Source organism: Oncorhynchus clarkii, chromosome 12 (genome assembly GCF_045791955.1).
Source record: "Oncorhynchus clarkii lewisi isolate Uvic-CL-2024 chromosome 12, UVic_Ocla_1.0, whole genome shotgun sequence".
NCBI classification, from domain to species: domain Eukaryota; kingdom Metazoa; phylum Chordata; class Actinopteri; order Salmoniformes; family Salmonidae; genus Oncorhynchus; species Oncorhynchus clarkii.
In genome coordinates, this window is record NC_092158.1 from 92,795,227 (window position 1) to 92,808,464 (window position 13,238).

The 13,238-nt window shown below is 51.3% G+C and overlaps 1 protein-coding gene across 3 annotated transcripts in view; it reads left to right on the plus strand.

Moving 5' to 3' along the window:
- LOC139421668 (E3 ubiquitin-protein ligase RBBP6-like) overlaps positions 1–10,623 on the plus strand; it is a 47,607-nt gene extending 36,984 nt beyond the window's left edge. For 2 of the 3 annotated variants that reach the window (XM_071172759.1, XM_071172761.1), the window contains exons 16-19: positions 1,091–1,210; positions 2,165–4,636; positions 6,045–6,183; positions 7,592–10,623. In XM_071172759.1, coding sequence (XP_071028860.1) covers positions 1,091–1,210; positions 2,165–4,636; positions 6,045–6,183; positions 7,592–10,303 — 5,443 coding nt within the window. In that variant the 3' untranslated portion in view covers positions 10,304–10,623. The remainder of the gene's footprint in view (positions 1–1,090; positions 1,211–2,164; positions 4,637–6,044; positions 6,184–7,591) is intronic. The other variant, XM_071172760.1, reaches the window with a different exon arrangement.
- The last annotated feature ends 2,615 nt before the right edge of the window (positions 10,624–13,238 follow it).

A 13,238-nucleotide genomic window follows, 5' to 3' on the forward strand; every position in this document is an offset into this window, starting at 1 on the left:
GTTCTGATAGACTGACTGTTGTTCTGATGGACTGACTGTCATTCTGACTGTTGTTCTGATGGACTGACTGTCATTCTGACTGTTGTTCTGATGGACTGACTGTCAGTCTGACTGTTGTTCTGATAAACTGACTGTCATTCTGACTGTTGTTCTGATAGACTGACTGTTGTTCTGATGGACTGACTGTCATTCAGACTGTTGGTCTAATGGACCGACTATCATTCTGACTGTTGTTCTGATGGACTGACTGTTGTTCTGATGGACTGACTGTCATTCTGACTGTTGTTCTGATGGACAGACTGTCATTCTGACTGTTGTTCTGATAAACTGACTGTCATTCCGACTGTTGTTCTGATGGACCGACTGTCATTCTGACTGTTGTTCTGATGGACTGACTGTCGTTCTGATGGACTGACTGTCATTCTGACTGTTGAGTGGGTAGATGTCCTCTGTTCTGATGGACTGACTGTCATTCTGACGGACTGACTCATTCTAACTGTTGTTCTGATAGAATGACTGTCATTCTGATGGACTGACTGTCATTATCACTGTTGTTCTGATAGACTGTTCTGATGAACTTACTGTCATTCTGATGGACTGACTGTCATTCTGACTGTTGACTAGGTAGACTTCCTCTGTTCTGATGGACTGACTGTCATTCTGACTGTCGTTCTGATGAAGTGACTGTCATTCTGACTGTTGAGTGGGTAGTCTTCCTATGTTCTGATGGACTGACTGATCTGTCAGGTCAGGACTGTCTCATTCTGACTGTTGCTCTGATGGACTGACTGTTATTCTGACTGTCGTTCTGATGGACTGACTGAGGAGTTGAGTTTTGACACCTGTGTGTGATGTCATTCTTCTCTGCTAATATGTATTGTGTGAGCGACTGGGTCTCGTGCCAGCGTGCTGCTCTGACTGTTAGCCCACTGAACTAAAGTCTCAGGCCAAGTCTGTTTCGATCCGCCTCTTAGCTTATCATTTAAACTACGATGGAAAACCTTGTTGAACTTTTTGCTGTATTGCTTTTCTCGTCTTACTTCTACCATTGTCCAAATATCTTCCTCTCCCTCTTCCTGTCGTCCCCCAGCTCCGACTGTCGCTACGGTAACCGGGAAAAGTCCAAGCTGGATGAGTTCACCAACGACTTTGCCAAGGAGCTGCTGGAGTACAGAAAGATCCAGAAGGAGAGGAGACGCTCTTATTCCAGGTAGAGTACAGAAAGATCCAGAAGGAGAGGAGACTCTCTTATTCCAGGTAGAGTACAGAAAGATCCAGAAGTAGAGATGACGCTCTTATTCCAGGTATAATACTCATATAATACAGAAGGAGAGGAGAGACTCTTATTCCAGGTATAATGCTCATATAATACAGAAGGAGAGGAGACTCTCTTATTCCAGGTAGAGTACAGAAAGATCCAGAAGGAGAGACAACGCTCTTATTCCAGGTATAATACTCGTATAATACAGAAGGAGAGGAGACTCTTATTCCAGGTATAATACTCATATAATACAGAAGGAGAGGAGACTCTTATTCCAGGTATAATACTCATATAATACAGAAGGAGAGGAGACTCTTATTCCAGGTATAATACAGAACGATACAGAAGGAGAGGAGACTCTCTTATTCCAGGTATAATACTCATATAATACAGAAGGAGAGGAGACTCTTATTCCAGGTATAATACAGAACGATACAGAAGGAGAGGAGACTCTCTTATTCCAGGTATAATACTCATATAATACAGAAGGACAGGAGACTCTCTTATTCCAGGTAGAGTACAGAAAGATCCAGAAGGCGAGACGACGCTCTTATTCCAGGTATAATACTCATATAATACAGAAGGACAGGAGACTCTCTTATTCCAGGTATAATACTCGTATAATACAGAAGGAGAGGAGACTCTCTTATTCCAGGTAGAGTACAGAAAGATCCAGAAGGCGAGACGACGCTCTTATTCCAGGTATAATACTCATATAATACAGAAGGACAGGAGACTCTCTTATTCCAGGTATAATACTCGTATAATACAGAAGGAGAGGAGACTCTTATTCCAGGTATAATACTCATATAATACAGAAGGAGAGGAGACTCTTATTCCTGTCTCTCTCTCTCTCTGTCTCTGTCTCTGTCTCTGTCTCTCTGTCTCTCTCTCTGTCTCCAGGTCTAGGTCGTCCTACAGTAGCTCATCCTACTCCAAATCCCGTTCCCGTTCTCGTTCGTACTCCCGTTCCTCCAGTCGATCCAGATCCCGTTCCAGATCCCGTTCCAGATCCCGTTCCAGGTCTTACTCCCGCTCCTCTCCGTACTCCCGCCGCCACGGACGACCTCGCGGCTACCGCTCCCGTTCCCGTGGCTACCGCCGATCACGCTCGCCGCCGCCTTTCAGGGACGGTGGAGGGGCGGGACGGGGGAGAGGACGGGGACGAGGTTACCGGTCGCGCTCTAGATCACCTGGCCAAGGGGGGTACCGGACCCACACTCCTCCACCCCCAAGCTCCCGGAAGCCTGCCGCTGCTGGAGCGCCACCGGAGGGTGAGAGGAAGTACCCGGGCCGGACCCGGGAGAGGGATTGGGAGCCGGCAGTGTACGAACGGGGTCCAGAGCACAAAGACCCGTACGAGAGGGAGAGGTACCGGGAGTGGGAGAAGGAGTACAGAGAATGGTATGAGAAATACTTCAAAAACTACAACTCCCACAACCCTCCTCCCAATAACCCCCCCGCCTACAGGGGCCGACCCCCCCTTGGTTTCGCCCCCGCCCCTGTGGCACCCCCAGCCGGACGAGACAGAGACCCCTACAACCCTCCTCCACCCTCAGACTTCTACCCCTCCCCCCGACACCGCCTGGACCGTGGATCCTCCCCCTTCAGTCGAGGGAGGAGGCGAGGTGAGGGCTTTCCCCCTCCCCCCTCACACCCCTCCCCCAGGGGCAGGAACCAGCCAATGACTTACCAGGAGAAGTGTGCTGAGCAGTTTGGAACTCTGCCGCTGTCCCGGTCAGCCAATCAGGATCATCAGACGCCACTGAAGGTCGCAAAGGGTGACAGAGATCCGTCGTCGAGCGTCGCCTCTCCCGCGGTCACTGTGACCTCCGACCTGAAAGAGCAGAAGCACAGGAAGAGGAAGAAGAGGAAGACTGAGCAGGGGAGAGGGGGAGGGGAGTCCTTCAGTGCTTCTGACTCTACGGACGACGCTCGGAAAGAAGAGAAGGAGGAGAAGAAGAAGAGAACCGGGAGTACTCCCGTTGGTTCGTCAAGCCATGACGACTCCACCCCAGTACGGGACGAGCCAATAGACAGCGACGCCTCAGACTCAGTCCCGGACAAAGCTGATAGGTGGACCAGGGACAGTAAGGAGGAGGAAGTGAGGAGAAAGAGTGACAGAGTTTATAAACGCGGACCGGACTCCAGCGTAGCGAGGAAAGACTCATCGTCCAAGAGATGGAAGACCGTTAGAGAGACAGACCGGGACCAGACCGGTACATACCGGGACCAGACCGGTACATACCGGGACCAGACCGGTGCATACCGGGACCAGATCGGTGCAGACCGGGACCAGATCGGTGCAGACCGGGACCAGACCGGTACAGACGGTTTAGCCTACCAGAAGACTTCTCTAACAGAACCGTCAGCCAAACGGGTCAAAGATGAATCTATTCCCTTCCAACCAGACTCTTGCACCTCCCTCCAGAGAGAGATGGAACTCCAACACCCTGCGCCCCTAGCATCAGCTCCCAAACTACCTCCTCCTAAACCCCACGCAGACCAGCTTGACACAGTCAGAATCAACCCAGACTCATTCAAACCTGTCAGAACTGACCCAGACCAGTTTAAACCTGTCAGAACTGACCCAGACCAGTTTAAACCTGTCAGAACTGACCCAGACCAGTTTAAACCTGTCAGAACCGACCCAGACCAGTTTAAACCTGTCAGAACCGACCCAGACCAGTTTAAACCTGTCAGAACCGACCCAGACCAGTTCAACACAGTTAGAACCGACCCAGACCAGTTTAAACCGGTTAGAACCGGCCCGGATCAGTTTAAACCGTTCAGAACCGACCTGGACCATTCCAGACCAGCCAAGGAGGAGCAGAGAGGGAAGAGAGATCCAGGGTTTCGGCAGGACAGGGGCTCAGGGAGAGAGGACAAGCCCAGGAGAGAGGCTGACATCAGGGTGGGTAGAGAACAGGAGAGAGACCCTGGCAAAGCTCCAGACACCAAGTCTGAGAAGAGGAGGAGGAGGAGGAAGGAGGAGGAGGAGGAGAAGAGGAAGACGAGAAAGGAGGAGAGGAGTATGTCTGATAAGGAGATGGAGGTGCCCCGAATCAAATCACCCGGAGTGGAGCTCACCGAGACCGTACAACCCTGCAACCTCAAACGTGACGTCGAGGAGGAGAGGGAGAGGGCTTCCGTAAGGCCTCTGATGGAGAGCGGGACGAAAGGAGGAGAACCTCAGAGGAAGATTAAGACCAACAGAGAAGAAGGGAGGAGGACCGGCAAGCTTGCGGGCGTGGCCGGAACAGAGGCAGCCAATCAGAGCAGCTATATCAAGGGAAGCGTGGAGAGGAGCAAAGCCAAGAGGAACCGTAAGGTCCCAGTGTCCGACGGACCGGGAACCACCGTGGACTACACCAGGTGAGACTGGCTGTGTGGAAAACTGATTATTTAGTCTAGTAGTAACGAGTGGAAACCTGAGTGGGTTGACAGGAAGTCTCTCTGGGATAACAGGAAGTCTCTCTGGGTTGACAGGAAGTCTCTCTGGGATAGCAGGAAGTCTCTCTGGGTTGACAGGAAGTCTCTCTGGGATAACAGGGACAATGTCAAGTCATAACACATGATACAGTCCTACCCAATCCCCCAGGGGGCAGTAGTCCTGTGTGGTGGAGGAGGAGGTATCTATATTAACTATGTGTTGTGTATTACATCACCAGTCCCCCAGGGGCAGTAGTCCTGTGAGGAGGAGGAGGAGGAGGTGTCTATATTAACTATGTGTTGTTGTGTATTACATCACCAATCCCCCAGGGGGCAGTAGTCCTGTGAGGAGGAGGAGGTGTCTATATTAACTATGTGTTGTTGTGTATTACATCACCAATCCCCCAGGGGGCAGTAGTCCTGTGAGGAGGAGGAGGTGTCTATATTAACTATGTGTTGTTGTGTATTACACCACCAGTCCCCCAGGGGGCAGTAGTCCTGTGAGGAGGAGATGGAGGAGGAGGAGGAGGAGGAGGTGTCTATATTAACTATGTGTTGTTGTGTATTACACCACCAGTCCCCCAGGGGGCAGTAGTCCTGTGAGGAGGAGGAGGAGATGGAGGAGGAGGAGGAGGTGTCTATATTAACTATGTGTTGTTGTGTATTACACCACCAGTCCCCCAGGGGGCAGTAGTCCTGTGAGGAGGAGGAGGTGTCTATATTAGCTATGTGTTGTTGTGTATTACACCACCAGTCCCCCAGGGGGCAGTAGTCATGTGAGGAGGAGGAGGAAGAGGAGGAGGTGTCTATATTAACTATGTGTTGTTGTGTATTACACCACCAGTCCCCCAGGGGGCAGTAGTCCTGCGTGGAGGAGGAGGAGGTGTCTATATTAACTATGTGTTGTTGTGTATTACACCACCAGTCCCCCAGGGGGCAGTAGTCCTGTGTGGAGGAGGAGGAGGTGTCTATATTAACTATGTGTTGTTGTGTATTACATCACCAGTCCCCCAGGGGGCAGTAGTCCTGCGTGGAGGAGGAGGAGGTGTCTATATTAACTATGTGTTGTTGTGTATTACACCACCAGTCCCCCAGGGGGCAGTAGTCCTGCGTGGAGGAGGAGGAGGTGTCTATATTAACTATGTGTTGTTGTGTATTACACCACCAGTCCCCCAGGGGGCAGTAGTCCTGTGAGGAGGAGGAGGAGGTGGAGGAGGAGGAGGAGGTGTCTATATTAACTATGTTTTGTTGTGTATTACACCACCAGTCCCCCAGGGGGCAGTAGTCCTGTGAGGTGGAGGAGGAGGAGGTGTCTATATTAACTATGTGTTGTTGTGTATTACACCACCAGTCCCCCAGGGGGCAGTAGTCCTGTGTGTGGCGATGGATCAGAGGGCAGAGCAGAGCAGAGGAAGACTGTCGTTAAAACACTGGAGGAATACACCAATGACAGCTCGGCACCTGCTGACGGTCATATAGTACTCATACAGGTGACACACAGCTCTACACCTGTTAGACTAGATAGTACTCATACAGGTCAGAGACACACAGCTCTACACCTGCTAGACTAGATAGTACTCATACAGGAGACACAGCTCTACACCTGTTAGACTAGATAGTACTCATACAGGAGACACACAGCTCTACACCTGTTAGACTAGATAGTACTCATACAGGAGACACACAGCTCTACACCTGTTAGACTAGATAGTACTCATACAGGTCAGAGACACACAGCTTTACACCTGTTAGACTAAATAGTACTCATACATGAGACACACAGCTCTACACCTGTTAGACTAGATAGTACTAACAAAGGTCAGAGACACACAGCTCTACACCTGTTAGAATAAATAGTACTCATACATGAGACACACAGCTCTACACCTGTTAGACTAGATAGTACTCATACAGGAGACACACAGCTCTACACCTGTTAGACTAGATAGTACTCATACATGAGACACACAGCTATACACCTGTTAGACTAGATAGTACTCATACAGGTCAGAGACACACAGCTCTACACCTGTTAGAATAAATAGTACTCATACATGAGACACACAGCTCTACACCTGTTAGACTAGATAGTACTCATACAGGAGACACACAGCTCTACACCTGTTAGACTAGATAGTACTCATACATGAGACACACAGCTATACACCTGTTAGACTAGATAGTACTCATACAGGAGACACACAGCTCTACACCTGTTAGACTAGATAGTACTCATACATGAGACACACAGCTATACACCTGTTCGACTAGAGTACTCATACAGGTCAGAGACACACAGCTCTACACCTGTTAGACTAAATAGTACTCATACATGAGACACACAGCTCTACACCTGTTAGACTAGATAGTACTCATACAGGAGACACACAGCTCTACACCTGTTCGACTAGATAGTACTCATACAGGTCAGAGACACACAGCTCTACACCTGTTAGACTAGATAGTACTCATACAGGAGACACACAGCTCTACACCTGTTCGACTAGATAGTACTCATACAGGAGACACACAGCTCTACACCTGTTAGACTAGATAGTACTCATACAGGAGACACAGCTCTACACCTGTTAGACTAGATAGTACTCATACAGGAGACACACAGCTCTACACCTGTTAGACTAGATAGTACTCATACAGGTCAGAGACACACAGCTCTACACCTGTTCGACTAGATAGTACTCATACAGGTCAGAGACACACAGCTCTACACCTGTTAGACTAGATAGTACTCATACAGGTCAGAGACACACAGCTCTACACCTGTTAGACTAGATAGTACTCATACAGGTCAGAGACACACAGCTCTACACCTGTTAGACTAGATAGTACTCATACAGGAGACACAGCTCAGACGTGTTCTCTTCTCTCCTCGTCCAGGTCCCTCGCTCCAAGTGGGAGAAGGAGGACTACGAATCAGAGGAAGAGGAAGGAGGAGGGGTCAGGGTTAAACTCCGCCCCCTGCTCACCCCCTCCCTGCCTTTCCCCCCTGGACCCCACATCACCGTGACGACGGAGACGGAGGCAGTGCGAAGGAAAGAGAGGGACTGTACCTTTCCCAAGCCAGAGATAACTATGTCCCCCTCTAGTGGCAGAGACAGAGAAGACGGCCTGCAGGGTGGAAAACACTCCGGAGACCCTTCTGAGAAAGACGGAGAGACGGAGAGAAAGAGAGATCAGTTAAAGGAAAAGGAGCAGGAGAGGGAAAGGGATAACGAACGGGACAGAGAGCGGGCGAAAGAGAGAGAAAGAGAGAGGGAACACAGCCGTGCTTCTGACAAAGATATGGACAGACCGAGAAAGATTCCCTCTTCCTCTTCCTCTCAGCGGCCGGAGAGGAGAGAGAGAGAAGGAGAGAGGACTGGGGAGAGAGGGATCGACCACATCAGTGAGAAGAGCTCCTCTCAGCGGCCGGAGCGAGAGAGAAGAGAGAGAGGAGGAGAGAGGACTGGGGAGAGAGGGAGCGACCACATCAGTGAGAAGAGCTCCTCTCAGCGGCCGGAGCGAGAGAGGAGAGAGAGAGGAGGAGAGAGGACTGGGGAGAGAGGGAGCGACCACATCAGTGAGAAGAGCTCCTCTCAGCGGCCGGAGCGAGAGAGGAGAGAGAGAGAAGGAGAGAGGACTGTGGAGAGAGGGAGCAACCACATCAGTGAGAAGAGCTCCTCTCAGCGGCCGGAGCGAGAGAGAGGAGGAGAGAGGACTGGGGAGAGAGGGAGCGACCACAGCAGCGAAAAGAGCTCCTCTTCCTCCTCACACTCTTACTCACGAGATCGTAAACCTTTTTCTTCTTCCAGGGACCACAAAGCGACCTCTGACCCCAGAGCCAGGGAGCACAGAGACCACAAACATAAAGACCACAACGACCAGAACTCCTCCACCGTTGACCGTAACACCAACTCTACTGACCGTAGACCACTAGACGACCAGGAGACCACCAGAGAACACAGAGACCGCCTCGACCCCAAACACAAAGACCACAGAGAGCTAGGCAGTGCCTCTCCCGTCTCCAAGAGAGCCCCACCCCCATCGGACCCCTCCTCCTCCAGCACCCAGAGATCTCAGGGAAGCTCTGAGCCCACCGGACCTAGCGAAAGCAGCCCTGGCAGGGACACGACGCAGGACAGATACCCCTCTCCTCAGGTCTCCATCTCCGTGGAGAACCAGCCCGGGAGGGGGAAGGCTGAGGGAGAAGAGCCCAGAGTGGAGCGCTCCTCAGCGGGGAGACAGAGCCAACAGGCCAGCCTAGGAAACCTAGAGAAGGAGATGAGTGGTGGAAAGCCCCACCAACACCCAGCCTCACTCCTACAGCCCCCCAGGACTGACAACAGGGCAGGGGTGCCCCGAGCTGTCAGAGAGAGAGAGAGAAAGAAAGAGAGAGAGAGGCAGATGCAAAAGATGAGGGAGAAGATGGAGAAGGAGAGAGATGAGGAGGGAGATAAAGAGGTCAATAGGGAGAAGGAGAGAGAGAGAGGGGTCGATGGGGAGAAGGAGAGAGAGAGAGGGGTCGATAGGGAGAAGGAGAGAGAGAGAGGGGTCGATAGGGAGAAGGAGAGAGAGAGAGGGGTCGATAGGGAGAAGGAGAGAGAGAGAGGGGTCGATAGGGAGAAGGAGAGAGAGAGAGGGGTCGATAGGGAGAAGGAGAGAGAGAGAGGGGTCGATAGGGAGAAGGAGAGAGAGAGAGGGGTGGATAGGGAGAAGGAGAGAGAGAGAGGGGTGGATAGGGAGAAGGAGAGAGAGAGAGGGGTCGATAGGGAGAAGGAGAGAGAGAGAGGGGTGGATAGGGAGGAGAGAGAGAGAGGGGTCGATAGGGAGAAGGAGAGAGAGAGAGGGGTGGGTAGGGAGAAGGAGAGAGAGAGAGGGGTGAGTAGGGAGAAGGAGAGAGGGAGGGAGAACCCTAAAGTCAGACCCCCTCCCTCGGCCCCTTCTTCCAGACCTCCTCCCTCGGTCCCTTCTTCCAGACCTCCTCCCTCGGTCCCTTCTTCCAGATCTCCTCCCTCGGTCCCTTCTTCCAGACCTCCTCCCTCGGTCCCTTCTTCCAGAACTCCTCCCCCGGTCCCTTCTTCCAGACCTCCTCCCTCGGTTCCTTCTTCCAGAACTCCTCCTGACCTGGTCAGAGAGACTGATGAGGCCTTCGAACCTGACTACAGCGAGGGAGAGATCTCAGAGGGGGAGGAGGAAGGAGAGAGAGCGGTGGAGGGAGAGAGAGCGGTGGAGGGAGAGAGAGCGGTGGAGGGAGAGAGAGTGGAGGGAGAGAGAGCGGTGGAGGGAGAGAGAGTGGAGGGAGAGAGAGCGGTGGAGGGAGAGAGCGGCAGAAGTCGTAGCAGCAGCGCCAGCTCTGTCGGTAGCCTGGGCAACAAGAAAGACAAGAAGAAGAAAGATAGAAAAGAGAAGAAGAAACAGAAGAAGAAGAAGAAGAAGAAGGATAGAAAGCAGAGGAGACAGGGGAGCCTGGACTCTGAGGAGGGAGAGATCACGGGACTGAAACACAAACACAAGAAGAAGAACAAGGAGAAAGAGGACAATGAGAGAGAAGAAGAAGAGGAGGTGGAGGAGAGAAGAGGAGAAGACCAAATGGCTAGCGTAGCCTTATGAGACGTTTTCGTTGTGAAGCGTTTTCGACACGTTTCAGCCCAAGGCTCGTGGCCCCTAAACCTTATTCCCTAACTAGTGCACGACTTAAGGACAAGCCTAGTGTACTAAGAGGGGAATTCGGGTGCCATTTTTCGGAGGAAAGAGACTTGGTTTTTCTTCCCTCCTGTCAGTGAACTGTAAGGTCCTCAAGAGAGGCATCACACAGCCTGTATTCCAAACACCTATTCCCTATATAGGGGCCCTATACGTAGGGGACGTGGGTGTCGTTTGTGCCGGGACACCCCGTAGTGTAGATAGTAAAGAGGACTTGAACCGCTCTGCTCTGCTGTTCACTCTAGTTCAACTCTTTATCTAAGGGGGGATGTTTTGTTTAGTTTTTTTTGCTGAGGATTTGAAATAATTTAATGAATTTAAAGGCTGATGTATAAAATAAATATATATTTTGTTTTTTTTAGACTCTGCTAAAACAGAGGCTGTTTGCTTGGACCAGTCGGTTTACTTGAATGATGCTTATAACTATATTTTGTGTGTGTTTAAAAAAAATAAAAGGATGTAATTGCTAAACCTTGGTTTGTCCCTCCCCTCCCCCCGTCCCCCCGTCCCCCGTCCTCCCCCCGTCCTCCCGTCCCTCCCAGGTCTTTATTTGGTTTGTCCCTCCCCTCCCCCCGTCCCTCCCAGGTCTTTATTTGGTTTGTCCCTCCCCTCCCCCCGTCCCCCCGTCCCTCCCAGGTCTTTATTTGGTTTGTCCCTCCCCTCCTCCCGTCCCCCCGTCCCCCGTCCTCCCCCCGTCCCCCCGTCCCCCGTCCTCCCCCCGTCCTCCCGTCCCTCCCAGGTCTTTATTTGGTTTGTCCCTCCCCTCCCCCCGTCCCTCCCAGGTCTTTATTTGGTTTGTCCCTCCCCTCCCCCCGTCCCCCCGTCCCTCCCAGGTCTTTATTTGGTTTGTCCCTCCCCTCCCCCCGTCCCTCCCAGGTCTTTATTTGGTTTGTCCCTCCCCTCCCCCCGTCCTCCCGTCCCTCCCAGGTCTTTATTTGGTTTGTCCGTCCCCTCCCCCCGTCCCTCCCAGGTCTTTATTTGGTTTGTCCCTCCCCTCCCCCCGTCCTCCCGTCCCTCCCAGGTCTTTATTTGGTTTGTCCCTCCCCTCCCCCCGTCCTCCCGTCACTCCCCTCCCGTCCCTCCCAGGTCTTTATTTGGTTTGTCCCTCCCCTCCCCCCGTCCTCCCGTCACTCCCCTCCCGTCCCTCCCAGGTCTTTATTTGGTTTGTCCCTCCCCTCCCCCCGTCCTCCCGTCCCTCCCAGGTCTTTATTTGGTTTGTCCCTCCCCTCCTCCCGTCCTCCCGTCACTCCCCTCCCGTCCCTCCCAGGTCTTTACTTGGTTTGTCCCTCCCCTCCTGTCCCTCCAGTCCCCCCGTCCTCCCGTCCCTCCCCCCGTCCTCCCGTCCCTCCCCTCCTGTCCCTCCAGTCCCCCCGTCCTCCCGTCCCTCCTGTCCCTCCAGTCCCCCCGTCCTCCCGTCCCTCCCCCCGTCCTCCCGTCCCTCCCCCCGTCCTCCCGTCCCTCCCCTCCTGTCCCTCCAGTCCTCCCCTCCCCCTGTCCCTCCAGTCCCCCCGTCCTCCCGTCCCTCCCCCCGTCCTCCCGTCCCTCCCCTCCCCTCCTGTCCCTCCAGTCCCCCCGTCCTCCCGTCCCTCCCCCCGTCCTCCAGTCCCCCCGTCCTCCCGTCCCTCCCCCCGTCCTCCCGTCCCTCCCCCCGTCCTCCAGTCCCCCCGTCCTCCCGTCCCTCCCCTCCTGTCCCTCCAGTCCCCCCGTCCTCCCGTCCTCCAGTCCCCCCCGTCCTCCCGTCCCTCCCCTCCTGTCCCTCCAGTCCCCCCGTCCTCCCGTCCCTCCCCCCGTCCTCCCGTCCCTCCCCCCGTCCTCCCGTCCCTCCCAGGTGTTTATTGAAGAGTTTCTACGACCTGGGATGGATCCCAAATAGCAACCAGTTCCCGATGTAGTGGACTATATACAGAATAGTGCACCGTTATGGACACACACACAATATATACCATCTGATTAGATATGTATTCTAGAGTGAAAATACCATCTTTTCATATCAGATATACATTCTCTAGAGTGAAAATACCATCTTTTCATATATCAGATATACATTCTCTAGAGTGAAAATACCATCTTTTCATATCAGATATACATTCTCTAGAGTGAAAATACCATCTTTTCATATATCAGATATACATTCTCTAGAGTGAAAATACCATCTTTTCATATCAGATATACATTCTCTAGAGTGAAAATACCATCTTTTCATATCAGATATACATTCTCTAGAGTGAAAATACCATCTTTTCATATCAGATATACATTCTCTAGAGTGAAAATACCATCTTTTCATATCAGATATACATTCTCTAGAGTGAAAATACCATCTTTTCATATCAGATATACATTCTCTAGAGTGAAAATACCATCTTTTCATATCAGATATACATTCTCTAGAGTGAAAATACCATCTTTTCATATCAGATATACATTCTCTAGAGTGAAAATACCATCTTTTCATATATCAGATATACATTCTCTAGAGTGAAAATACCATCTTTTCATATATCAGATATACATTCTCTAGAGTGAAAATACCATCTTTTCATATCAGATATACATTCTCTAGAGTGAAAATACCATCTTTTCATATCAGATATACATTCTCTAGAGTGAAAATACCATCTTTTCATATCAGATATACATTCTCTAGAGTGAAAATACCATCTTTTCATATCAGATATACATTCTCTAGAGTGAAAATACCATCTTTTCATATCAGATATACATTCTCTAGAGTGAAAATACCATCTTTTCATATCAGATATACATTCTCTAGAGTGAAAATACCATCTTTTCATATATCAGATATACATTCTCTAGAGTGAAAATACCATCTTTTCATATC